The sequence below is a fragment of the Oreochromis aureus genome, linkage group 12 (genome assembly GCF_013358895.1).
Source record: "Oreochromis aureus strain Israel breed Guangdong linkage group 12, ZZ_aureus, whole genome shotgun sequence".
Lineage (NCBI taxonomy): Eukaryota > Metazoa > Chordata > Actinopteri > Cichliformes > Cichlidae > Oreochromis > Oreochromis aureus.
This window is the reverse complement of record NC_052953.1, coordinates 15,865,077-15,892,031: the sequence shown is the minus strand read 5'-3', so window position 1 is coordinate 15,892,031 and position 26,955 is coordinate 15,865,077. Positions and strand designations below refer to the sequence as shown.

General features: G+C 41.1%; 1 protein-coding gene across 1 annotated transcript in view; it reads right to left on the bottom strand.

The window, feature by feature from the left end:
- The window catches only part of pde4d (phosphodiesterase 4D, cAMP-specific), a 197,396-nt gene that overhangs the window by 155,169 nt on the left and 15,272 nt on the right, over positions 1-26,955 (bottom strand). The window contains exon 2 of the mRNA XM_031750760.2: positions 17,969-18,067. Within this exon, the coding sequence (XP_031606620.2) occupies positions 17,969-18,013 (45 nt within the window). The 5' untranslated portion in view covers positions 18,014-18,067. The remainder of the gene's footprint in view (positions 1-17,968; positions 18,068-26,955) is intronic.

Genomic DNA, 26,955 nt, shown 5'->3' with positions numbered 1-26,955 from the left:
ATGCAATAACCAACAAACTACAGCCTCTAAAATTATCATAAAGTTGAATCATCGGCTCTCTTAGCAGTTTTTATAAAAACTGATTACACTGAATTTATTACAAGTCTCTCAGACGCCATAGCTTTTAAAAAGTTCAGTTCACTTTTATTCATTTTGTGTTCATTTGCAGTCTTCTCTCAGGGCAATTTACATTACTTGCTTACTTTCTCACAATATCATAAAGACTCAAACTCTCTTTTAGCAGGAACAAACCCCTTTGAGAACCAGACTTAACCTTTCAGGCCGGGCTGAGGGACAAAGAAAAGAAAATGTTTAAAGAGGAAAAGCGGCTGCCATAACAAAGGTGTCCCCAGTAGACCTGCCACTCTACACTGCCCATGTAAATAGGGAGAATATATCTTGGGACTCCTTGTTAGGTTTTCCATATTGATAAAATGCTAACTAGCTGAGCTTTAAAGTTAAAGCATGTTTATTGAATGGTAGTGTTTACATCTGTGCGAACAGTAGTTTTATAATTATAGGGAAAGTGCAGGTGTATTAATGGTGGCTTGATTTCACTTACGGAGGTTCTGCTTTTGTGTGTGCTTCTCACAGTCATGGCTCACTCGAAACACTAACAGAAGTGAGCTTTCAGAAATTCCATCAGTGCTTTTTCAACTGTGACAAGTGTGAAAAAAAGGTCCCTAGGTCATTTGTGAAAAGCATTGCTCAGGTCACCTTTTTTATCTTTCGGTTCACTTCAAGACACAATAGGTGACTCGTTCAGGGGCCCAGCGATGGGCTATTTCTCAAGAAGTGATGGCAAAACAGAAACAATACTGAACCTACATTTGTCAGCCAAATTCATAAATATGCCAAGTCCTTAAAGCCAGCTTAGATCTGTTGCCTGTGTTTTTATTATAGTTTTTATTGGAGGGTTAAATATCTCCTGTGAGTCTGCGTAAACTAGCCTGTGGATATTTGGACCAAATTCCATCATCCATTCATTCACTTTCTTAACAATTTAGCAAATTTAACACCGCAACCTGCAGTCAAATTTGTTTAGTTAAATAGAGCTCACTTTCTACTGTTATACAGGTGACCTCCAGTGTCTGTTTTCATATAACACTATACACTTCTGTGTTCTGCGTAAAAAAAAGTATACATTTGAATGCATCTGAATGATTAATTTATCCACCGCAAACTTCTGAAAATTGTTTTCTTAGTTCAGTATTAAACATAACAGAGGTGAAAAAAAAAAATTTGCTTTCTCTGAAACCTAAAAAACCCCATGATGGTAGGTTATAATTACAAAAAATCTAACAAAAATCAAGATTGATTAAACACAATGAAATACAATTTCCGAAGGGCAATGTGTTGGATTTAACAAAGGTTCAAATAGGAAGTTGCTCGCTTAAGAAATAGAGGAAGCTCAAAGTGAAAATGACATAGCACATGGGGTCAAGACAGAAGGGAAAAAAAGAACTGATAAGAAGTTCGGCGGGGGGGCAAGAGCTATCTGAAAGACTGTGTGTGTCTGTGGTGAGACGAAGTGAGAGGGGACAGAAAGTCATTTACAGCAGCAAGCTAACCTGGAGGAAACACATCAGGTGGTCAATGTACCATTAAGGAGTTATCAGAAAAGTTGATTCTACTGCTTTGATGGCAGCAGCAGAGCCTCTGTTTTAAAAACAGAACTGTTTTAAGCAAGCTTTCCTGCATTAGAGCCCATCTTCTCAAGAAATCATGCAAATGACTTTTTTTTAATAATATTGCTATCAATTTTGGGTTGCACAGCTGCAGCGGTTAGCACCATCATCGGCTATATTAGAGTTTAGCAGAAAAAGCCTCCCCCCGCCCCCTCTCATTGAACACAAAGCACGACCACTAAAGAAGTTTGAATTCTTCTTAGGTACGCTCTCCTCATGGACAGGAAGGAGGTGATCAGTTATTTGTGTATTGAGTGGCTCCAGGACAATCTCTGATACACGACACACTTGATTGCACACACAGTGGGTTTGTGAGGCGGCATGATAAATCAAGGCTGATTCTGTGCCATTAATCTTACAGCAACCACGAGGAGTTTTTGCTCTGCATGAATAACAAGGGTTTCCTATTAAAGTAAGGGTCAACCATTATTCTTTTACAGGTGATTACTCCCTACATTACAAGCCTTTAAAGTGAACGTGACTTTTCATTCATCTATACAGGAACAACACAGAATCATAGATGCGAACAGTGCGGTTAAAAGGCCCCTGAGTGCCAAAGTATCATGTTTGAGTTAAGCTGCAAGTGGACCAGGAAGAAACAGCAGGAGGAAAAAATGCAGATGTTCTCTTTTGCCAGAGCAAGCAGTACTCCTTAAGTGAATTAACCCAAAATTTGTGTTTTAGTGGGGAAGGGTTTCTTCCATAGCGATAAAATTAACTAATAATAATGCTCATTAGCTGATTTCATACTTTAATTGTGAAAATTCCCGCACAGGTTTGCTGCTAATCAAACAATTAACTCGACCAGCAGACCAGGAGCTTTTTGTAGCACCCATGGGGACTAAGACCTGAGGCGAGTTGCCCATTTTGTGAACTCAATAAATTAGACCTACTTAAAATAATTCAGCTGTTGAGGTTCTTATTCACGCCATGTATTCCTGGTGTTCTTCCCTTTCTCGTGTCTCCTCTGCCCTCTGTATATTTCTGTTTTTGGTTTGGCATTCTTCTCGTCCTCTACGGCTGCGGTCAAACTGGATGCACAGTGCCATCCTTTCATAAAAGCTGGCACTGTGCAGCCTATGCTTACAGAGATAGGAAAGGAAGCTTAACAGCACCTTTATTTAGCATTTAGAAAATGTGACTAGCGCTAATCATGGCTTCTACTTTAGATACTTCCAGGCCATTTCACTCTGTAAGGAGCTTTCCTTAGCAAACAGAAAAAAAGACTGACTTCTTTTGATTGATGATCAAAAGAACCCAGCAGCACATCAGGCCCAGATTTCCACCCACTCTAGGCTAGTTTGTTCACTTAGCACGGTCCAGTGCCCCTTCGTGTGTTTGCCTGCTTGCCCATAATGTTAGGAGGCAGAAGGAGATGGAGATAAACTAAATCTGTACTTCTATCATGGTCTCTGTTTTGAGTTTTGGGATGTTTTGGGGTTTCTCTGGTTTTGTATGTTTGATTATTCTTGGTTCTATATTCTATATTGTCTCCCTGGTTATGTGGTTTTTGGTTACTTTCCCATCTTATTTTTATAGTCATCTCGTGTGTGTTGTGTTTCATTTTGCTTCCCCTGTTTCACCGGTTGGATTCTGTTCAGCTGTTTTCCCAGGTGTCTCCACTCTGCTTTAATCTCCTTGTGTTTATTTAGACCCTCAGTTTGCTTCTGTTCTTTGTTGTATTCTCCCTCGGGGTTGGATCCTCCTTTGCAGTTTGTGTTCCTTTAAGATTACTCCGTGTTTGGTTTCCTAGTTTTTTGGACCTGGATTAATTTGTACTTTGGATAACTTCTGCAATAAAGCTGTCTTTTAGTTTAAACTTGGTTTTCGAGTCCTGTGTTTGGACTCACTTCCTGCCCGTTACAAGGCAGAATCTACCTGCATGCAACCTAAGCCTTATGCTTTCTGAGCTACAACACAACACGTGACAGAGGACATAAAAGGACAGACATGTTTATGCGATGTTGCAGCAATCTTAGGGCCAATATCAAAGTTAGGGTTGGCACAGAAAGTCATCCTATTACCTAAACAGCTGCTTACTGGCCACTTAATCTTTCCCTTCCTTCACGCTACTCAGCCCTGCCTCTCCAGCCACTAGCTTGCCTGCCACTCCATCCTCTCATCCACACTCACTCTCTTCCCTACGTCCCTGCTCTGCCCACTCCACCAGCCTCCTCCTCAGCCCCTCTAAGCCACCAGCTCTCCCCGGCCTCTGCCTGTACTCACCACTACCCGCTTCCCTCCATTACCTCACGGCTTCAAAGAAGCTGCTGTCGTTTGAACTTTTAGTCTGTGTCCTGCATCTGTGTTTGACACCCCCCCGCCCCTCCCTACAGACACACACTTTTTCTCCCTCTGATTGCAAATGTAATAACAGAACGCTCAAATGAATTCCTTTTTAATTTATTTTGTCCTATTCTATGTGTGTGTTTTGCAGATTTTCATGCAGCTTATTGATCTGCCCTGCTCAATGTAGCCTGAGGTAATTTGCTGGATAAAAACACATGTTCACCTTTCAACTACGAAAAGTACATTTTCCTAGCAGATCGCTCTAAAGCATTACATACATATTACCCCAGAATAAACTTTCACATCAGTGACTTGTGTGTGTGTGTGTGTGGTTGACTCCCCTCTCCACCTCTGTCGTGACTGTTCTGCCTCACCCTCCAGTGTACAGCGCAAACACCTCACCCTCCCACCCGTCCACGCTTGCATTAATCAAGATGCCAATCTTCATCCGTGAAGCTATTGAGCCTTTCATTCCTACATAATTACCTGTATTAGACTCGTTGCCACAGACGGTGGCTTGCAGAGGGAAACGAGGGGAGCTGGCATGCTTAACCCTCACTATTCTGCAGGCTAAATGTAAAGCAAGCTCAAATGAATCAATGGGGTCCAGTCAGGATTAACCATTCCTCCAACAGTACATTCAGAGTCCTTTAAGCAATTTATGTAATAGTCATTCAGTCTTTTGTTAAAGCGATACAGTCTAGTGCTATTATATTTGCACTTGCACTTTATGTAATATGCTTCAGCCTTATTGTAGTGCTCTATCAGAGTCCTGTGAAATTAAATTCCTTTGATTCGTATTTGGGTTTTTTTTGTTTTTTTATTTGACATGCTGTCACTAATGCTTACAACAAGTATCTAAAAGACCGTTAATCTTCATCATGACAGTGTAATCAGACAAACAGACAAATACTGAGAAAAGAAAAATGAAACAAAATAACGTGTAAATTATAAACAAAGGAAGACGAGAAATTCAAAGTAAAACTGGAGGGCACACGAGTGATCACGATGATTTTAGTGTAATTAAAAAGCCATGGGTGAGAGGTAGTATAAAAGTGACTGAGGTTATGAGACTTTTGAAACATGTGTGCATGATTATGGACACAGTACTTCATTTTCGGTCACTTGTGCTGTCTCTCCTGATGCCTGAAGTGGTTCTTTATGATAAGTGGGATCAGCGAAAGGTTAATTGGTCTGCTGTGACTCTCCTGGGTTCTCTGCACACTTCATATGCCAACCCATTGATGGTCAAGTCAAACTGCTTGAGTGTGAAAATCAGTGAACAGTTTCTGGTAAACAACCAAGATGTGCCAGGTTTTTAATTCATTCTTTAGGAAACAGTGAAGGTGATGAGGGGTCTGATAGTAAATACATAATGAAGAGAACTGATTTGCCACTAACCCTATCGCTACTCCAGCCTTCAGTTCTCTCAGGGAGTTAATAACAAGAGCGGTGGCAGAAAAGCATAGTAAATTTGACACAGTCTAGGCAGAAAGTTAGCACATAAATCCATGTGTAACAGCTGTGCTCTTGGAAAGGTGCGTATCTAAAAGTCCAATCAAACATCAAAGATGTTTGTCAATATAAAACTCACTAACCACTTTATTAGGTACACCTGTTCAGCTGTTAAACTAAATATCTAATGAGCCAGTCACATGGAAGCAAGCATTTAGGTATGTAGACACGGTCAAGATGACTTCTTAAAGCTAAAACTGAGCATGAGAATCGGAAGGAAAGGCAATTTAAGTGAGTTTGAATGTGGCATGTTGGTGACAGACAGGCTGGTCTAAGTATTTCACAAACCGCTGATCTACTGGGATTTTCCCACACAGCCACTACTACAGTTTACAGAGCATGTTCCAAAAAAGAGGAACTATCCACTGAGCAGCGGTTCTCTGGGTGAAAATGCCTTGTTGATGCCAGAGATCAGAGGAGCATGGTCAGACTGCTTCGAGCTGGCAACAGTAACTGAAATAGTAACCCACTTATTACAACAAAATTTTGCAAAAGAGCATCTCTGAATGCACAATGTGTCAAACTTCAAAGCAGGTGAGCTACAGCAGTAGAAAACCATACCCGGTGCCTCCTTTCAGCTGAGAACAGAAAACAAGAGCTTCATTAGAACCAGACAGTAAAAGACTAGTCTGTCTGGTCTGATGAGTCTCAATTTCTGCCTTGACATTCAGATGGTAGGGTCAGAATTTGGCAAAAACAACATGAAAGCATGGATCCTGCCTTCTATCAACGCTTCAGGCTAGTGGTATGACGGTGTGGGGGATATTTTATAGGTGCACTTCAGGCCTCTTAGTACCAAGTGAACATCAGCCTACCTGAGTATCGTTGATGACCATGTCCATCTCTTTATGACCCAAGTGTACCCATCTTTTGATGGCCGCTTCCAGCAGGAAATACACCTTATCACAAAGCTCAAATCAAACTATTTTTTTGAAGATGACACTCTACTCAAATGGCCTCCGGAGTCACCAGAGCTCATTCCAATAGAGCACCTTTGGGATTTATTGGAACAGGAGATTCAAATCATGGATGTACAGCCAACAAATCTGAAGCATTTATGTGACGCTATTGTGTCAATATGGAGCAAAATCTCTGAGGAGTGTTTCCAGGACCTTGATAAAGCTATCACAAAGATTTCTGAAGGCACAAAGGGTACAAGAGTGTACCTAACAAAGTGTTCAATAAGTGTATATAAGACAATTATACTACAGAATTAACTTTGAGTTTTTTGAGTTTCAACCATGTGGTGGCACTTAACTAAAATTACAGTTATCCCCACCTCCCTATTCATTTGGATAGAGGATTGGTAAAACTACAGCCTAAATGTAGTTACATCAGCATGGTTACATGTTCAGGTGTTTTGAATTTCCATAGTTGGCAAATTTACTTTCTTTCATAAACTATAAGAAAAAAAAATCCCATTCAGAGAAACTCTTAGAAATACTTATATTTTATCAGCCCACTTCAGCCCCCGTGACAAAGTAACATGCTCCCTTCTTCTTGCTAGTAAAAGTACTTAATTCACTTAATTTGGTTTTGGTGACAGAGGGAGTAGAAAAATCAATACAAAATGGGTCATATTCCAACTCGAGCCCTAGGCTTACAGCTGACAGAGGAGCTATCTGCAAGAAACAGAGGAAATGTTCATCCAGTCTGAAGGATGCTTTGACCACACAGGTGCATCAGTATGTATCACCAATGGAAATCCCTCCAGCTGGGTAATCTGGATACCAATCAACATCCTGTGCAATATAGTTGAGAATACACAGCTCACACTCTGCTTTGATTTTATGCTTTTTTATTATGGAAATGATCAAAAATGCATGTGAATTGAAATTTATCTAACAAAAACAGAAAAACTCATCTTTTCTGCAGGATGTTGAAGCCTTTGATGACGACTATTGATGTGAGTCTTCTTAGATATGCAGGTGGCTCAATTTTGGCACTATTCAGTTATTTTGCCCACATGCATGTCTCATTTATTCACGTAAGGATAGCCACATACTCTCATTTGATATCATTTCCTTCATGCTAATTCTGTCCTCTTCCTGTCTTTTCCTCTGGCGCTGTGAATAAGTCAGATGATACGGACTCTTTATCACTGCTACATATTAGTAATGGTCCTGCCGCACATCAAACATCACACATTTCCATGCAGTTCAGATTTCTAGTAACATCACTGAGGATTCAAACTGTTCCTCCCCCTTTCGTGTGCATAATTTATTAATTAATACATGTCAATTAGGCCACAGCAAACAGGAAGCCATCCCTTTTTCATAAACAGAATTTTTCATTAGCCTCCCTTTTTTTTTATTGGTTGACCTTTTTGGCAGATTGAGACGGACCAAAAAAACAGTTGGCTTGGCTTTTGTAGAAACAGCTGAAAGTGGTATCTAAACAGGCCTTTTTCTGTTTTTTTGTGGATTTAGTTTGTTTTGCATCTGTTCCTTGATGCTGCTTTCTTTGTCTTCCTGCAACACCATCTGCAGAAAGTGTCTGAGCATTGCCAAAGGCAAACTGAGGGCCATTTCCTTATTTTCTCTATTAAAAGAAAAGAAGAAGATGAAGAAGTCATTACCTTTTCAGCTTCCGATGTCAGCTTATTAATATATGCTATTTCATTTGACATCCAAGGACTAAAAAGGGTCACTCGTGTGGAACGATGTGTGCTAAAATAACAGGTGTGTGATCTTGAATCGGGTCGCAGAGCCGTCGGCACTTTAGGTTGTCAGCAGAGTGGCTTTGCTATAAGGTACTTAACAAAGCGGCTGTGATCAGCAGCTGGAATAAAATACAGGGATGCGCCATTACAATTTCAAGCCCGAGGTAGCCTGCACTATACTCAGTATGTGCAACCCCTCATCTTCCGTCACATCATTCATCTCTGTGCTCAGAATTTAGCAATTGGTTTTTATCGGAGAATAAATCTTAAATGGATTCTGGGTGAAGCCCAGAGGGGAATGAGAGAAGTCTGAGAAGTGGGAAGAACTTAACACTAAACGGAGGAAGAGAGCAGGGGACTGAGAGAGGAGATGAAGGAAGAGAGATACCTGCAGAAGATGCAGTAAATCTCCTGGTTAAAAAAAAAGAAAACAAACAAACAAACAAAAAAAACAGTTAAGTTCAAATTTATCTGAAAGCATATTCAGCTTTCAGGAAGTCACCAACACATTTGAAGCAAAAAACAGAAAGGTTTTATCTACTCTGGCTCTGAATGCAGAACGCATACTGTTTGCAACCGCGTCTATTTTGGATACTGTAATAACCACAGCTTACAGTATGTTACTCTACAATATGAAAGCCTCACTTACAGGTTTGTCTGCTCGGTAAAAGGGTCGCTGTAACAACGCAGGTTTATCTTTGGCTCCATGGTGAGAGTTACTGGCATTTACAACCAGGTGTGTTTTTACTGCTTGGCCTAGTGGTTAATGTAGCTGTAAAACACAGCATCCCGTGGGGTAATAAAAATTAACTTCAGTTCATCTTCCACAGTACACAGTGATCACAGCAGTTTTCCCTGTATTATATTCTGAAAATGAAGAAGGGGTGCAGTGGTCTGGGATCGTCTACACTTGTCAAATCTGTATTATTTATATTTAGCACCTTTATTAATAATATTAAAAGAAGCTGCACAAGGAAAAACAACAAAACACAAAGGGATTCCGACTGGATGCAGACAACAGGTGACATCATGGGATTTCTGGGGATTTACAGTACCAGGATATTAGAGTACATTCGAGACTAGACGTGCTTTATTGTACGCTGACATCGAGGTTTTTATTGAAAGAGAAAATGTGTACATCTCTAGGGATTCTGTGAAGGCCTTGAGGCTCGATCACTCATTAGAAAATGACTGACATTTCTTTGTGAAATGCAGAGTGTGAAAGCAGCTGCACAAAGATGGCGTTAATAGTACATCATACCTCCTTCTTACTATACTTGCAATTGTGAAGAGGGTGGCGGGGGGCAAGTTCTGAAACACCTCCCTCCCTGCTAGGCATCTGCAGCTGCTGTTATATGCAAATTGTCTTTCTATTCTTAGACATTCATGTCATACATGAAGCCACAGGATTTCTTTTTCTTTCTATTTCAAGTAAACATTTCAGTTCAGTTCAAATAAACATGTATATTTTATTGAGACATTGCATGCATGCATCATATAAAAATCTAACAAGGATTCAAGTCTGCAACTTTGCAACATCACTAAGACCGTAGGTTGTAAAAGCAAAACAGACACATAGCAGCGGTGCATCCTTTTGTTTACTTGCTATCACAGCAGCATTTTGGACAAAACAGGATGTGCAAAAAAAAAAGATTACTGAGAGAAAACTAGAAGGAGGGTGATAAAGAAGCCACAGCCTGGCTGTACTGACATGTCACCCTGAAGGTGAGGGAGATGAATCAGTTTGTTTCAAAGAGCCCCCTATCTGGTAGCCTCAAGGCAGAAGAATAAATGTCTGGGAGGGACAAGACCAGATTTTTCTTGGCTTCAAGCGTGGCTCTGTGATGCTCTGGCCTGAGAATAATAAAATGAGATGAAATACCCTGGAAGTGCCTGAAACCTACTGGGAGGAGAAAACTTTGCAGAAAAGTCAAGGAGGCAAAGCTTGATAAAACTGAAAACTGGAAGAGATAGGGTCAAGATACTTGAAATCCAAAACGCGTTTCCTTACCTGTGCAAAGGGCAAAGGTCACTCTACAGTAATATAACCGAGTATTATTGCAGTTTTTGTATCTGTGCACAATAATGCTGTTCTGAAGATTAAGCATTAATGTCTTGAGTGTTTTCTTTGACGCAAACATGATCAATGTGTCATCCATGAATTAAATATTGGTAAATTTTGACACTTAACAGATTCAAGATTCATCACTCCATGCAGCCACTGTGCCGACCTTCCCTGGCAGAGTTTATACACCCTTCATGCATCAAACCCACATCCGGAACTAGCACGCTGCCAAACATCTTATGCAAGATTAATCACACTTAAAATGCAGTCAACAGGCTGTGAAATGAGAATGGCGAGCAGGTGGTAATGTTTCTTTACACACAGTGTAGAAGACTAAATAAATGTCAAGCCTGCCTAGCTAACATAAAGACCAGAGGCCTCAAATGCAATGTAAAAAAAATAAACAAGGCCTGAAAGTGTCATTGCCGCTTTCCATGCACATGTTGGTGCCTACGAAACCAAACTTGATGGGAGAATGTGCGCACCTGGGCAGAAACTCTGATCCATTCATGTGCACAAATCTCTGAGAGGCAGAGGAAACTGACAAGGCATATGGTGCATTTGTGAATAAAAGGAAATCAGTACACATATATAAAAGCCTGACTCATACACTTAGTCTCACTTTTAACTGCACGTCACTTCAGAGCCAGTTTAACAGTCAAACCTGCAGTCTTATTCGCGTGTGTGGGATTAGGCAAGCACCTTTTAACTGTAAAATATATGAAATCTCAAATCAAATTCCACTCAATATTTCATCAGCGCCGTCTCACTATCACATTTCCCACTCCTGGAGGACTGGAGAGCAAGTCAGCCTGTATGGTGCCTCACTCACACCTGTGGTTAGCTGTGGAGCAGTTGCAGTTGTGTGACGCGGCATGTGGATTTAGGAAGGTTTTGCCTGACTTTGCCTATAAAGTGTGAACACAGGCCGACTCCATTTAACTCGTGACTGTCAGTTGTAGAAATTCAAGACAAGAAAGTGCATGAAAAAACAGCAGATCAAAGTCTCGGTAGCTTTAATCCCCTAATTCTGTGCATGTATAACTAGTCTGATTAGTTGTGGTTCAGTTTTTGAGTTTAAAATTGTGTCTGTAAACGCAACTGTGTCGTGCGGCGTACAGAGTGCACTGAAAACTCTGCGATACACTCTGTTCCTCTTCCAGTCACCACACCCTGTAGATGCACATATGAATTGTCTAAATCTGCAGCTTCAACATCTTCTTTTCTCTGCTCCCTTTTGCTTCAGCCCACTAGTTGGCTGTCCCTTCTTAACCCGCTTCTATTGGATGTCACTTCCTGTTAGATAAAAGTTTTTCCTCCCCACGGTCACTGAGTGATTAGTCACAGAGCATCAGAGAATCAGATTCTCTCTATCATTGTAGGATTTTTACCTTATAATACAAAGCACCTTAAGATGGTTGTCAGTTGGTGCTGTATAAATAAACCTGGAAATACTGCTCGCAAAGCTGCATGAGGGACGTGGGCACTACCGGAGTATAAATGGACTGGAAGAGCCATTGATCAGCAGGCTTATTTCAGTTCATCAGTATTCACCAGGTGCTTTGCCTTGACCATTTATGGTTGATTACGGGGATCAAGAAGGCAGAACATGAGGCGGACCAACATGAGCACATTTCCAGGTGGATTGCGGTTTATAAAGGGAACATTGCATGCAGGTGTGCATGAGCACACGTTTCAGAAATGTGATTATTCCTTTTTGGGGCACGCCATTTTCAGCTTTTGTGCACATGTCCACTTTTAGTATGCTTCCAATGCACTGTTTTATAAATGAGGCTTCAGACAGATAAAACAAATTCACCTAAGCCAAGTTTTGGCAGGGTTGAGAGGAAAACAGACATAATTTCCCTGAGTGCTCGAGTATGTCCCCTTTGTATTGAGCTGCTAATCTAATTACATGTTCAAATATGCAGGAGATCGGTCCCGTTGCTCATAAATAAATAAACAGGTAGATAAGCAGTGGCTCGAAATCAATTAACATCGTTTGCACTCGGCCAGACAAATCAGAGATAAGGAGACCGCTAGTGTCAGGTGTGTCAGTGACCCCTGCTGTGCATGATGCAATAAAATATTCATTTAAGTGAAAATATTTGTTGAAAGCGGTTTAAACGCAAAGAGAAACTGCCATTGTGCTAATGTGCTAAACATTAAAAACAAAATACTGCTTGAATTACTTTGGTGGGTAACCTCTACTCTTTAATCATGAGAGGGATTCCAACAAGTGTCAGAGCAGTGGCTTTGTTTTTTCAGCTTTTGTCAACTGATGATCTCTTGAAACTGCACTTCAAAGCGCCGCTGCCTTTCGTGAGACGCCGGCGAAAGAGGACGGAGAATTAAATAAATCATTACGTGCTGTCCGATCCTTTTATTCCATTACATTGTTGTCCATTTTCTTTATTTCATATCCTGCAGCTGTCTCTTGCCGTGCTCATCCTTCAGTCACTTTTCCGCTTCTCCTCCTCTGATCCTGTTCAATTTAATTTCCCGGCTCTTTTCATTAAACATCTTGTCATCCACTTCCCCTCTGCTCGTCCTGCCAGCTCTCACCTGTACGCGCTGTGTGACAACTGGCTTTAATGTGATTTTCTAAATCGTCAAATGATTTAGGCTTGAATTGAAATGTACCTCCCCTCCCCTGTTACCACTCTTCCAGACACATTAAATTTCTAACCGTTACCTTCACCGCGCCCCTTTGTCCGTTCACCCCACTGCAAACCTGTTTACCTTGTCCTCGATACAAGCACATGGCCTGGAAGCTCCCCTGCTGGGCTCTAATTGGCGATCAAGATGTGCGCGGGAAGGAGACGGGAGCAGCGTTTGGCCCATTTCTATTCCCTCATCACATTCACAGGACCACAGTCACATCTGCGTAACCATGGTGATGCTGATAAGGTGACTCATGACTATTCATCAATGGCGCCGCCTGATTGGACAGCCCCCGAGAGCCTTGCAAAACGTATTCATCAGCGCAGCCTGTGTCCCTGCTCTACCTCAATATGCCCCTCAGGATGATGAGGAAGCATCTCTGCTTCTGTTTGTTTTTAACACTCGCTTCTTGTCTTCACCTCACCTCCCACCTCTCCCCTCTAATTACCTGTCCTCTCTTCACGTCCCACCCATACGTCTCCCAAAGGTCTCTCTCTCGTCTCTAACCCAGTGGTCTGCTCTCTTCGCTCTGTCTCAGTTGATGAAGACATTAATCACATGCACATGTGACATGAACTCTTGCTCATCTCGCCCTGTCCCTTGCTGCTACTTAGAAACCTTGCACGTATCTCACACAGGTTATTTAATCACCGCAATAACGTCGGAGTACTTTCTGACTAATAACAAAGGGAGAAAAAAAATAATTTAATCATATTTCCCCTGGATATGTTTTTGTTTTTAGTAAAGCGCAGTTTTACAGCCCCACCAGAGACACCAAATGTGACTCATCAGCCAGTTTTTGTCCCATTAGTAGTGTTATTTTATTCCATTTCAAAGGTCATTTGCTCTTGTCATTATCAGTTTTTCCAATAACCCTTTTAAATAGTGTGCCAATGGGACAACATGCTTTCCTTGATTCAATACAATATTATGAATCAGTTGGAGCGATCTATCTTGCAGGCAGCTGTTCTTTTGGATGTTGTTAAGATGATGACCTTTGACCTTAGATCTCCCAAAAGGAGATGCAGGGAGCTCATCAGAGCGCACTGGCCTTCAAGTGAAGCAAAGCTTGCAGTTTGCAGACTAAAGTCCACAGTTTAGTGCAGAAAGCTGTATTTATTATGGACATGCATTCGCAGCCCACATCATGTCGTTGGAACTGTAAGGTAGATAATAATACACACCAAGACAGATTGGAAATGTGTGGGAACCTATAAGCGCCAGGCTGTAATAGCCATTTTGACATTTCTATCTAATCTTTCACTATGATTCACACAGAAATGAAAACCATGTGGCAGATTTACAACAGGGATGAAAGTATCATTTTTTTACTCAGCTGAAACCTGTCATTTATATTTTGGCTAATAATCCCACTACAGTGTTTTGTGAAGAGAAATGTTCCGTTTGTATTTTCCTCTCTGAGCCAAGACGTGGCCCAACATTTGAACCTCAACCCAAGTTCAAGTGTATGACTTGATATATAGCATCAGTAATTTTTCTTTCTTATTTTCAAATACAGCAATAATAGAAAAAATTCAGAGAGAAATATCTTCAGACTGATTTAAAAAATGAAATTAATAGAAAATAATTTGTTACTAAAACAAGTGTCACAGGTCTCTGTGATTTTTAAGGATATGAGCCAATCTATCATCTATATGATTGCATATTTCATTAATACATATGAGGGTAATCCTGCTACTGTTTGCTGCTATGCAATGCTATCTAACCTCTTATTGCTCCTGCTATATGGGATCTCTGATCTCTGACCTCTCTTGTTTTTCAGGATTACCAGAAAGCTGCCAGTTAAAAATCCAGATGGACAGCGGTCAGTGATGGGCGGCTTGCACATAGCTCAGGGAACATTATGTGAGAGCACAGACATATTCTGTTTAGGTGGTAGTGTAGCTGTCGTGGGGGATGGGTGATGAAGGAGATATGCAATGAAATAAAAATTCCAGTTTTGAAATGTGTAGAGTTTGTGTTGTAAAGTATAAATACTTCAGGATGTCTAAATAAGAAATGAAATCATTCATGCTGTCTGAGCATACATGACAGCCAATAAGGATTTAATGTATGCTCAAAGAGCATACAGCTATGAGTTAGCTTCGCTGGCTGTATGTAAAAGATGGGCCTAGCTTTTCCGTCTGAAAAGCAAAAAAAAATCATAAAAGCTGCAGTCTCTGTAATGGCCAGCAGAGGGCGACTCCTGTGGTTGCAAAAAAAGGTCAGATTGTATGAAAGCCTATTGGAAAATGACCTTGCAGCTCATTTGTCCGCTTGATGACCTCGGTAAACATTAGGTATGAATCGATTTGCTTATATCTTATTTGCTGGTTTCTCTTAATGAATACAAATGACGTGTGCATATACAGTATTGTGCAAAAGTCTTGAGCCTCCCATCATTTGCAAACAGGCAAACATAAATGGGAATGCAGCATATAAGACAAAAGCAGAGTTTGTACCATTCTAACACGCTTGAAAGACAATATTTGGTATGACCACCTTTTTTCTTTATTACAGGCTTTCTTGGGATTTCTTTCAGTAGTCTTCAGGAATAGTTCTGCAGGCTTCATGAAGGGGATTCAAAGCTCTTCTTTGGATGTTGGCCTCCTTTTGTTCCATTCTCTGTCAAGATGATCCCTGCTTCAATAATGGTCTGGGCTCTGGGGAAGCCAATCCATGACTGATAGTGTTGCACTGTGTGTTTTTTACTGCATTGGTAATGTGTTTGGGATCACTGTCATGATGCAAAATGATGGTATTTAATGATGGTTTAAAATCTCACCCTATATTTCATGTTCACAATACCATTAATTTTGACACTAACACTGGCTGAAACACAGTCCCAACCTATGTCCGAGATGATGGCTGTAAACACCTAATACTGTACCTCTCTCCAGAGCTCCTCTGTACATACTGACAGTGACCAAAAATCCAACTTTGGATTTGTCATATCTTAAAATCTGTTGCCACTGATTTTCTGTTCAGTGCTTGTGTCATTTGGCATACTATCTCCCTATTTCCCTTATTTAGGAATGGCTTCTTCACAGCCACCCTTCCACTGAGACCATTTCTGATGAAGCTTCTGTGATTGGTCAGGTCTTCGCTGGATCTTTTCACAGCATGACTTTCAGATACTGTTCATCTGCTGTAGATAGTTTTTTAGATCAGCAACTTTGTGTTGTTAGGTGCCTTTTTATGATTCATAGGTTGGTGTTAAATGGCTTAACAAACAAACAAAAAAAACATTACCCTGAAAATGGTCTAGTTCAAGGAGTGGACTGGAAAAAAAAGCAAATGTGAAAAAGCAGCTGATGTCCAAAGAGAATCTTTGGATGACCTTCAGCAAGCCTGGAGAACTATTGCTCAAGACCACTAATATGTTTTATATCCAGTCTGCAGTAAGCTTGTTAGTTGTGCTGTATTTATTGTGCCAAGTGGTGCAAAACTAATCAGTTGATTATCAGTTAGTCGACTGAGGGAAAAATAATTGGCAAATATTCTGAAAACTGGTTTGAAACCATTTTAAGGAACAATTTGCAAACAGAATCTAAATTAATATTCACTTGTGAAAATTTGCTTTGTTATGCTAAGAGAGAATCTCACAGTATGTCTTTGCTTTGTAATGGATAAAGAGAAATGTCACATCAGGTCAGGCTCTTGAAGAGTTTTTTGGAGGGGGTTTTTACATTCAATGAACCAACCAATTACTTTGGAATGAAAATAATCATCAAGGAAAATTAAAAATAAAATTAGTCACTGCTGATGATGACTGCATGACTAATTAAACCCTAAAAACATGATTGCCGAGGTGAAAAACATTTGTCAGTCAACAGCACAGCTTTTTACGTATAACAGTCCCAGGCTCTAAAGTAACCCAAGCTCTTTATCATCATCTAAAAGAAACCACTGGCCTTTAATCACCGAGTGATGAACAAAAAGATTTAATTTGTGTAGGAAAAACATTGACTCTGCTATTTATAAAGCTAATGTTAACATACATGAAGGCAAAGGTGTACATATGGAGATCTTTGAGGCTGGACTACATTTTATATGAGGTTCATTTAAAAGACATCATGCTCATATTGCAGGTTTATAGCAAACATTAAAATGCCATTTTCGTCTGGGCATGCAAGGGAATTTGTGTTTTATTAACACATTATGAAGACTAAAATGTTTTCAAAAATAAAAAATAAAATGCACTATCTTCCTAACCCTTACAAAAATAGACCTCTTATTTTTTTTAAATCACAAGTTTGTTTTTTTTACTGGATTTTACAGACCAACCGTATAAAATGTGCATATTTAGTACATTTAATTTGAGGTATGTCCTCCTCTCAATGTGATCCAAGCAGTTACCCATTTGAGCACGGACTGTACACGTGTCCATATCTGTTGTTGAGGAATTGCTCTCTGTTCCTGAACGAGTGCAGCCTGCAGCTGTGCAATGGTAGTAGCTGCCTCGGATAAACATGTTGACCCACTATGTTCTAGGCATGCTCAGAACATAGTGGACATATCAGGACTAAATGCTGGCTAACAAAGTCTCTGATTATGCTTCTGATCCAGCAAGGATCTGGCAGTATGTGGGTGTGCACTGTCCTGCTGAAACAGCTGCAGGGCAGTGTGCTGCAGTGAGAATAGCACAAGTACAGGCTCGAGCACCTCGATACCTCTGTCCAGTCAGATTTGCACCAAGAACAAGCAGACACGGTGCTCGCATGGATGCAAAACTTCAGCAACAACTCCGACACATATACCAACATTCAAAATCCCAATAGCCCAGCCTCGGTCAACTTCAGAGATGGCTAGGCTGTGCATACACTGTGGTTTCCAAGTGCACAAAATCCCACCATTAACCAAAAACTACTTCCCGAACATATTTGGCTTTTCAAAGAAATAACAATGATAGACCAAGAAATGGATTTAAAACAAAGATTAGAAATGTTTTTCAAGACACTGAACTTGTACAACATTGTAGACATAAGAATGTTTTTGGCTTGTGAAGAGAGAAAATAAAGACTACTGAGATGTAAATGTACGTAAAAAGGAAAAAAAATCAATACAAAGCTGGTGTTTACTCACGCTGTCCCGCTGGCTGTCGTCCCCGGACCGGTCATCCTTTTGCATGGTGCGGGCCACCTCTGGCAGGGCTCAGTCACGCAGAGTTAATCAGAAAGTGGGCTAACAAAACAATAAGAAATAAAAAAGATATAAGTATTATTTGTACCCATCTCACACATTTGTATTAACCTTATCTCATTATCAAACTGGTGATATAAAGTGGTATAAAAATCCAACATTCTGCTTGTTCTTTGTAAAGATTTAACTAAATGGAAAAAAACAGATAAATATTGAAAGAATTTATACGCTGAGTGTGGAGTTTCTAAAATGTGCTACTTATTATTTTCAGGTAAGAAAGCAGTAATTTGACAGGCTGAGGCTCTTCCACCTCCTGGCAGCTTTGTGGTTTCAGAATATGAAAGCTTTGATCTCCCAGACAACCAGGTACTTGTGCATACATGTGCATGTATGTGTGCGTGGTAAATGGGGAACATAATGCCTGAGTGTGTTGGTAAGAAAGGAGTCATGCTGGGATCCACTGGCCTATTAGGATGCATTAGAGTGTAAAATGTAAAGGTCAGTGAATTATCATCCAGAGTTGCACAACCCTTTTCTGTTTACCTGGCCTAATAACCCAGAGCCTACACCTGTCTCATTCTCTCTCTTCTTCACTTTCTTTCTCTCTCTGCCACACACACACACACACACACAGAGAGAGAGAGAGAGAGAGATAGGACCAACTGTGTTTAAATGGATGTCCAGAACCATTCCCAGAGCCTAAAGTGCTTTGACACATGCACAAAATCCGGTGTAGCTTCAAAGAAATGAATAATCTAATTGGTATGGTCCATTTGCTGCATAGATAAATAGTCTATTTGAGTTTTAGCATTATTGTCTTCTCTTGTTTTTATCAACCTGCGAGAAGCATCAAGAAAGTAATCAGACAATTCAGAATTCCTCGTTTCACTCTCTCCTGCGGTTCTGCCTATATTTCTGTCAAGGCTAGTGTGAATCCATATGTGGATTTCTCCAACAGCAACTTCTTCCGTCTGTGTTCCGCATCAGTGGTACCCAGCCAAGCAATGAATTTTTATCAGCCATATAAAGCAACCTATATACCTGCACGTCACTTCTTATTTATTATATAATCCTTTGTTTCCATGGCCCACGAGCCCGGGTACAACACCAACTCCATTCTGTCCCTGCCTGACAGGACTCAGCAGAAACACTGGATGTACTCTAAGAGAGAGATCAGCCAAAAAGGTCAGACATTATCCTCCTGTCTGGTCCATCAGACCAGGCGCATGTCCACTAAAAACATGTGGAGTGACAGGATGGTCAATTAATCACCACAGACAGAAAAACAGAAGGGCTGGACGGACTTCATCGATTAGTCTCCGAAGAGAAGAGAAGAGAAGAGAAGAGAAGAGAAGAGAAGAGAAGAGAAGAGAAGAGAAGAGAAGAGAAGAGAAGAGAATGTCTAAAATACTCAGACATTTTCATAGACAAGTTGCATTCAAATGATGTAACAAACACACAACAATGTATTGTAAGGCACACAAGGCAGATAATAGTGCACGGAGAGCACAACACAACCTCGGGGCAAACCACAGCCTTGACCTATGTCGAAGGCTCATGATCAACTATTTGTTTATTTGTTAACTGTTATGAACCCATACACTTCCCCACATTTACTACAGGTCATGCATTTCAACTGTTTTGCTTCAGTGTTCAGTGCCATAAATGAATAAACTTCATTGTTACAACAAAGATGCAAATAAATATTTGTTTGAATCCCTTATTTTACTTTTCCTCTACAGTCACCTCTTTCATGACAATGCAAGTGCCTGTGATTATGCTGTCTGCATGTTCTACCAGTGCCCGTCTGGAAAACCCAGTCAATTATTTTGAATTTGTTTACGTTGCAGTTTGGCAACACTATGCAGCTATTTATCAGTCAGTGCAGCTCAATGCTACCAGACTGACAATGCTGGAAAAACTCTGACAGACAAATTGGCAAAAACTTTCTGTAAAGTTTCAAAATTGTAACCTGAAGAGTTGAGATACCATCATCTGACAAAACCCATCCACAGACAGACATATAAATACCTGTCAAAGAGCTCAAAATGGCCTTTGGGGTAGTCACTGCAACAGCGGGTGTCTCCAGGACCAGATTTTCCCATTATTGCACAAACACACACCAGCTGTGTTATTTTTGTGCTTACACACCAGAAAAAAATACTTCATATAACAAATGTAAGAGAGTGTATGGCAAGAATGTAAAGTGGGCCTGTATTTAAAAATGGAGATAGCAACAGTGACATCATCCATTGGTTTATGAAGATTGAGTGGAGAAATTCGTTTGGGGTTTTGTTTGTTTGTTTTTTAATGAGAGAATTAGCTAAATGCATCTGTAGAGTCACAGCAACAGTGTCACAGGCTGGGTCTCTGACCCAGCGCTCTGAGTTCATTTTGTATTTGTTTCATTTTAGATTTGTGATTAGTTTGTGTCATTCCTATTTAGCTTTAGTTAAGGAAAGGCAGTTATTATTTATTGCTTTCTTGGTTTCTATATTTGAGTTCTTGTATCGTTCATCACGTGTTAGGTCTGTTAAGCTTGTGTTGTCATGTCTAGTTTCAGTGTTTCCTGTTTTATTTTGAAGGAGTCGTGTGTTCTTTGTTCATTGTATTTAGTTTCACTTCCCCTGTCCTGTTATTAGGCTCATGTCTGTCAGCTGTTCCTCCATGTGTTCCCACTTTCCCTAATCACCTCCTGTGTATTTAAGTCCTCTGTTTTCAGTGTGTCATTGTCAGATCGTCTGCTTTGTTTGCAAGAAGTTGTGTCAAGTTTCCTCATGGCAAGTCCATGTTCTTGTTGTAGGTTTTTGGTTAATTTAGCTCACCCAGTTTAGTTTATTGTTAGCCTTGCCTTTTGCCTTTTGTTTACAGTTATTTTGCCAGCCTCAATAAACGGCTCGCTTTCTGTTATTCAAGTCATGTTTCACATTTTGTTTCCATCTGCATTTGGGTCCACCCTTCACTCTACACACAGTCAGCCCTGCTGATTGTGACAAACAGAGGCTTAGAGATCGGTCTTTAGCCATCTTGTCACCACCAGTTGTGAGGGAAAAATTTGTATTCGCTGACAGGTTGTGAGTGGCTACAGTGCCAGTCAAACAGGGCTTCGGGCTGGTCATCAACACCCTGGTCACTAACTACCTATGTTAAAACATGTACTCCTCAACCCGCCCCCAAAAACCTCCTTGTGACTGCTTTGATAGTTAGTATATTGCTGTAATCACAGTTTGAATGGAAGTGACAGACGTGTCTACAGTGTTGCAGTGAAACAGTGAAAAGTCCAAAACAACATGGACGCGAGGAAGGTTTGACTTCAAAGTAAAAGTTTTGACTCAACAAGTTTCAAAAGACTCAACTTTTACTTTGAAGTCATGTTTTCAAGTATTACTACCACTCGTCTAATAGCTAGCAAGTGCTTGCAGACAAATATAAAATATACTGGGAACCACCAGCGCTACCCCTCAGCCGCCTAACAGACACACCTATGCTATCAATTTCAACATCCCACTTTGCTTTGTTCTTGAGTTATTTCATTCATAACATTTTCAGAAAACTTGACCTCTGACCTTGACCTTGAGGACAAGGAGACTGAGATTTGAACTTGTCAGAGACTTTTAGTACGTACATATATGGTATCAATTTGCTAGCAACCAAAGGAATTAGTAGGAGGATTTGGGTGCAGGGCGTAGTTTGCAACCAATTTCACCCAGTGACAACCAGTAACATCCCAGGAACCACCTCCAAGCAGTTGGGCAATACACGACTCTCTAGCAAGCAGTGGCTGTATCATGTTCAATATGGTGGACAGCTCTTGAGCAATGTGCACATGAGGTGAAAAACCTAAATATGTAAGATAAGATAAGATGAGATAAGATAAGATAACCTTTATTAGTCCCACACGTGGGAAATTTGTTTTGTCACAGCAGGAAGTGGACAGTGCAAAAGTTATATAGCAAAATTAGAATACAATAAGAATAAATACAGTACACAACTGTACAGAATAGAATAAAATAAAATACTATATACAGTAGAATAAATAGAATAAAATATACAATAGGATAAAAATAGAATGCAAATGCTATATACAACTGAGTAAAAATACAACTATGTCAGAAAAAGAATATTACACTTAGTATTATTGCACATGTATGGGTGTGTGTGTTTGATCAGTTAAAGTCTTTGTTGTGGAGTCTGACAGCAGTGGGGAGGAAAGACCTGCGAAATCTCTCCGTCCCACACCGTGGGTGCCGCAGCCTGCCACTGAAGGAGCTGCTCAGTGCTGTCACAGTCTCATGCATGGGGTGGGAGATGTTGTCCAACAGGGATGACAGCTTAGCCACCATTCTCCTGTCACTCACCACCTCCACTGGGTCCAGAGGGCATCCTAGAACAGAGCTGGCCCTTCTAATCAGCCTGTTCAGTCTCTTCCTGTCCCTGGTTGCCACCCCAGCAGACCACACCGTAAAAGATGGCTGAGGCCACCACAGAGTCATAGAAGGTCTTCAGGAGTGGGCCCTCTACTCCAAACGACCTGAGTCTCCGCAGCAGGTACAGTCTGCTCTGCCCTTTCCTGTAGAGGGCGTCTGAGTTATGAATCCAGTCCAGTTTGTTGTTCAGATGAACACCAAGGTACCTGTAGCTGTCCACAGCCTCGATGTCCATACCTTGGATGTTCAGTGGTTGCAGTGGAGGATGCTTGTGCCTGCGGAAGTCTACCACCAGCTCCTTGGTTTTACTGGCGTTGATCTGGAGGTAGTTCAGCTGGCACCAGTCCACAAAGTCTTGGGTCAGTTCTCTGTACTCCTTGTCGTCCCCATCAGTGATGAGGCCAACTATTGCAGAGTCATCAGAGAACTTCTGCAGGAAGCACTGGGTGGAGTTGTGGGAGAAGTCTGCAGTGTAGATGGTGAAGAGGAACGGAGCCAGAACCGTTCCCTGTGGGGCCCCCGTACTGCAGACGACCCTGTCCGACACACAGCCCTGAGTCCTCACATACTGTGGTCGGTCGGTGAGGTAGTCCAAAATCCAGATAGCGAGGTGATGGTCCACTCCAGAGTTCTCCAGCTTGTCCTTCAGGACCAAGGGAAGAATAGTGTTGAAGGCACTGGAGAAATCAAAGAACATGATTCTCACAGTGCTCCCAGCGGTCTCCAGGTGAGCGAGGGAACGATGTAGGAGGTGAATGACGGCATCATCCGCTCCAATGCCAGGCTGGTAGGCAAACTGAAGTGGGTCCAGTGATGAGCTCACCAGGCGCCGAAGCTGAGCCAGGACCAGCCGCTCCAGGGTACACTAGAATTATGTTCAACACAAGGGAATTCTGGACTTCTTGGAAGGGGCTTTAGTCCAATTAGTAACACAGCTCTGTACTGACAGTTTGTCACATAGTGGCATTAAAAGTACTCTGAAATCCAGGGTGATCTAGAGATATGAAACCCTGAAGGTTGCAGCAGCTAGCTAGCTGCTACTATTGGAACACCAATCAAACAAGGCAGCCACAACAAGGCAGGTAAATTTGGGCTTTTTAACTTGGATTTCTGTGGTGTTTTCTCACGTGACATTATGCCCACCTTGCTGGTGATGTTGTATAAACACGAGAGGTTGTATCATGTGCAATATGGACATTGTGCAGCGCTCATGAGTCAGACAATCCATCCATCCAGTAATCATAAAAAATATCTGCACAGATACATGACATCTGTACATCTTTCAAAGTACTTATTTTGCCATGACAACACACACACAAGTTGAAAACAGCCGCACTGTTTTGGCTTTTAAGGGGAAGAGGCTCTTAAGGAGAATGAAGCATACTTCTCTTCCCTCGCCATCTCTCGAAGTCTCTCTGGTCCTGGCTGGGAGCCCAAATCTGATGATTCCTCAAAATAATCAGAAGAATTTCAGCCTTGAAAGCACAGGGCTAATTTAACAAAAACTGAATCAACAGGAGACATGGCTCAGCTACAAATACACAGAGGGAGAAATAGAAGGATAAACGGCATCACACTCTACATCTCAGCCAGCTATTATTATTCACCTTGTTACAACACGCTGCTGGGAGCTACACTAAGTGGATGAGAAGAATACCAGCATGTAAATTCTCAATTAAAAGTGCAGACAATAATTACAGTTATCTGAACTGTGCTATAAGGATTGGTCATGCATGTGTGCACTCCTGACAGAAAGCCTCTTTTTTTGGGGGGTGTATATAAAGAGTCAAAAAAATAATAATAACAATGGCACACTCTCTTCCGGAAACAGCAACACTTCCCCGACAATTTACTTGTCTTACTGATCTCTCACGGACATGCGAGTCAGCAGCGCCAGAGTTTGTGCATTAAAACGAATCCTTTTGTTATTTTTGTTTTGAAGACAAAGGGCCCTTCTTGCTTGTGTGTCTGAGTGCATGTGCTGGATCAGCGCAGCAGAGCATGCGCCTGCACCGCAACCACAGGGGGCTGATTTCTGTCTGAGCTCAAGCATTAGTTACACAAGGCACGATTAGACTTACACATCCCCAAATCCAGACATGAGAACTGCCCGCTGCTGGTGCTATTTCTTCCCATGTCCCTTTGATACATCCTCTGTTGGCTTTTTCAATTAACTTCCTGCCACCTTTAGGAGAGCAATGAGAGTTTATCCTGTATGATCACATTAGGCGAGAGAGTAAAAATACGATGAGGTACTGTATGGCCCCCCTCCCCACACCCAACTCAGTAGTAGAAGGTCACGGCTGTCTAATATGCTCTAAATTTTAACTGCTGTTTGAAATGTGTCTTTTCTCTTGTTGAGAGCTCACAGCCGCTTATTGAATAATCCCTCAAAAGTAGCTCAGCCTTTTATTGTAGCCGTTCAATCAGCTGAGATGAGCAGACACTGCAGCTTTTGTTGAAATAGCCGGTCGCTTTTATTCTCTTTGTAGGCTGATCTGCCTAGACTCTATTAGCCGCCAGTCTTTTTGTACAATTTGTCAAGCTAATATTTTGTCAAGAAGCCGCAGGGAAGTCATATATAAAATATTAATATTCAACCTTAGATGGGAAACGCTGAAGTGGGACAAATCAGTAAACAAATCAGTCAAAGCTGTGGCAAAGCTTCATATTAGACTCTTCAAATTAAAATAAATTACAACCCATTATGAGGTACATTAAAGTGTTTGCTGGGTGAATAGGCAAGGAAACGTGTTTGATGCGCACTAAAAGCTCCCCACATGCCATCCAATTATGGGTCTCATTTCTCAGCCATTGACAGAAGAGAGGGGTTTTTTTCCCGCCTCATGTAGTTCCTCCACTTATCTGAAGATGGCAAAACAAATATTATCCTGTTGATTTAGTCATTTGATTTTGGTCACTGATTGCTGCTTTAAGATCACTGTTGAACCCCTTTTGAAGTAAGATGAGCTCTTGCACAGAAGAATAAACAGATTTAAAAAAAAAGAAGTAGAAGAAGAAGAAGCCTGGCTTCTAAGTGCTGAGCAGCAAGCAGCTGTCTCCCCACCCACTGACTAAAACATGAGCTGAAACATGGCAGTGGCTCCTCCAAGTGGTGCTCTGATTGTTAGTTATGACAGTAAAAAGCAGAAAAGATGAGGCTGAACTTGTAAGGAAACGGCGATGCCGACGCCTTTATTTGCCTGACCTTGTCTTGTCCTTTAAACTAAGGGCAGCCATTTACTGCCACAACAATCCATTCATCACATATGTCAGCTACGAGCAAACCACTGAAGGGCACACACACACACACACACACACACACACACACACACACACACACACACACACAAACACTCTCTTATACTCAAAGGCATGCCACTGTAGATTTACAAACACCCGCCCTTGGAACACAACACACAAATGATAGATGTGTGCTGTCATTTTGTACAGGCTCTCCACTTTAGGAGGGATTGTGACAGTCCTTATTCTCTACTTCAGAAATATACACTTTATCTTATGCAAAGCTCCAATTCACTGTCATGCACGGACAAGTGGAAAGTGTCTGTAATAAAGCCGTATCTGGCAGAACAGCACAAATTTCCTTTTATTCATTATTGCAGCGCTCTGTTGACAGTGATGAAGTCTTTGCGGCAGCTCGAAACAATTCCACAGCAAGTCGACCGTGAAAATACAATAACATTTTACCTGAAATGTAAATTGGCTCTCACCCCTCAAGCCTCCTTAAAAATAATTGTCTTCTATTCCACCTATTGTCTGACAGACCCCGGCGTGACTCAGACACTACACTGTTTTCTTGTTGTGTAGTGAAATTGAGGTCGTCACATGTGGGAGTATTTCGAAAACAATTTGATATTCAGCTGCGCCGTGACAACGAAGTGCCATCTGATTGAATTTTCTTCAATTTCAGGCAATTCCGACACACGTATTGGATCGCTCACAGCTAAAAAATATTTGATTGGTGTTATATTTTTAAAAATTGTTAAACGCTTAAAAGAAGACAATGCATTTCCGAGATCATTTGAAGACCAACTTTAGAGTCATTGAGATCTTTCCTAGTAAAGCACTAAAATACAACCTGGTCTTATAGCAAAGCATGAAATAGTCATGAAAAAATATGTTTTGATTTTTCTTTGCACAACTTTGAAATGAATGTATTTTAATAGCAGGTATACAGGCAGACCCATAATTTAATGGACAGACACACACATACACGTCACCCTGGCTATGAAAAAGTGGCAACTGTTGTGTTTTATCTCAAACGATCATTTTTTCTCACCCTAACCAATCATTTTGTTTTATTGCTTAACTCTAAACAATGGCTAAACCTTTCCATTACTGATGCAATCACCACCACCACCACCACCACCACCACGCCCTCCAGACTCCAAACGTGGATGGAAAACCTGGAAAATTAAAGGTGGAAGATTTGTGTCCAGGAAACCGATTTTTTAAAAAATCCATCAATTAGAGCAAACACAG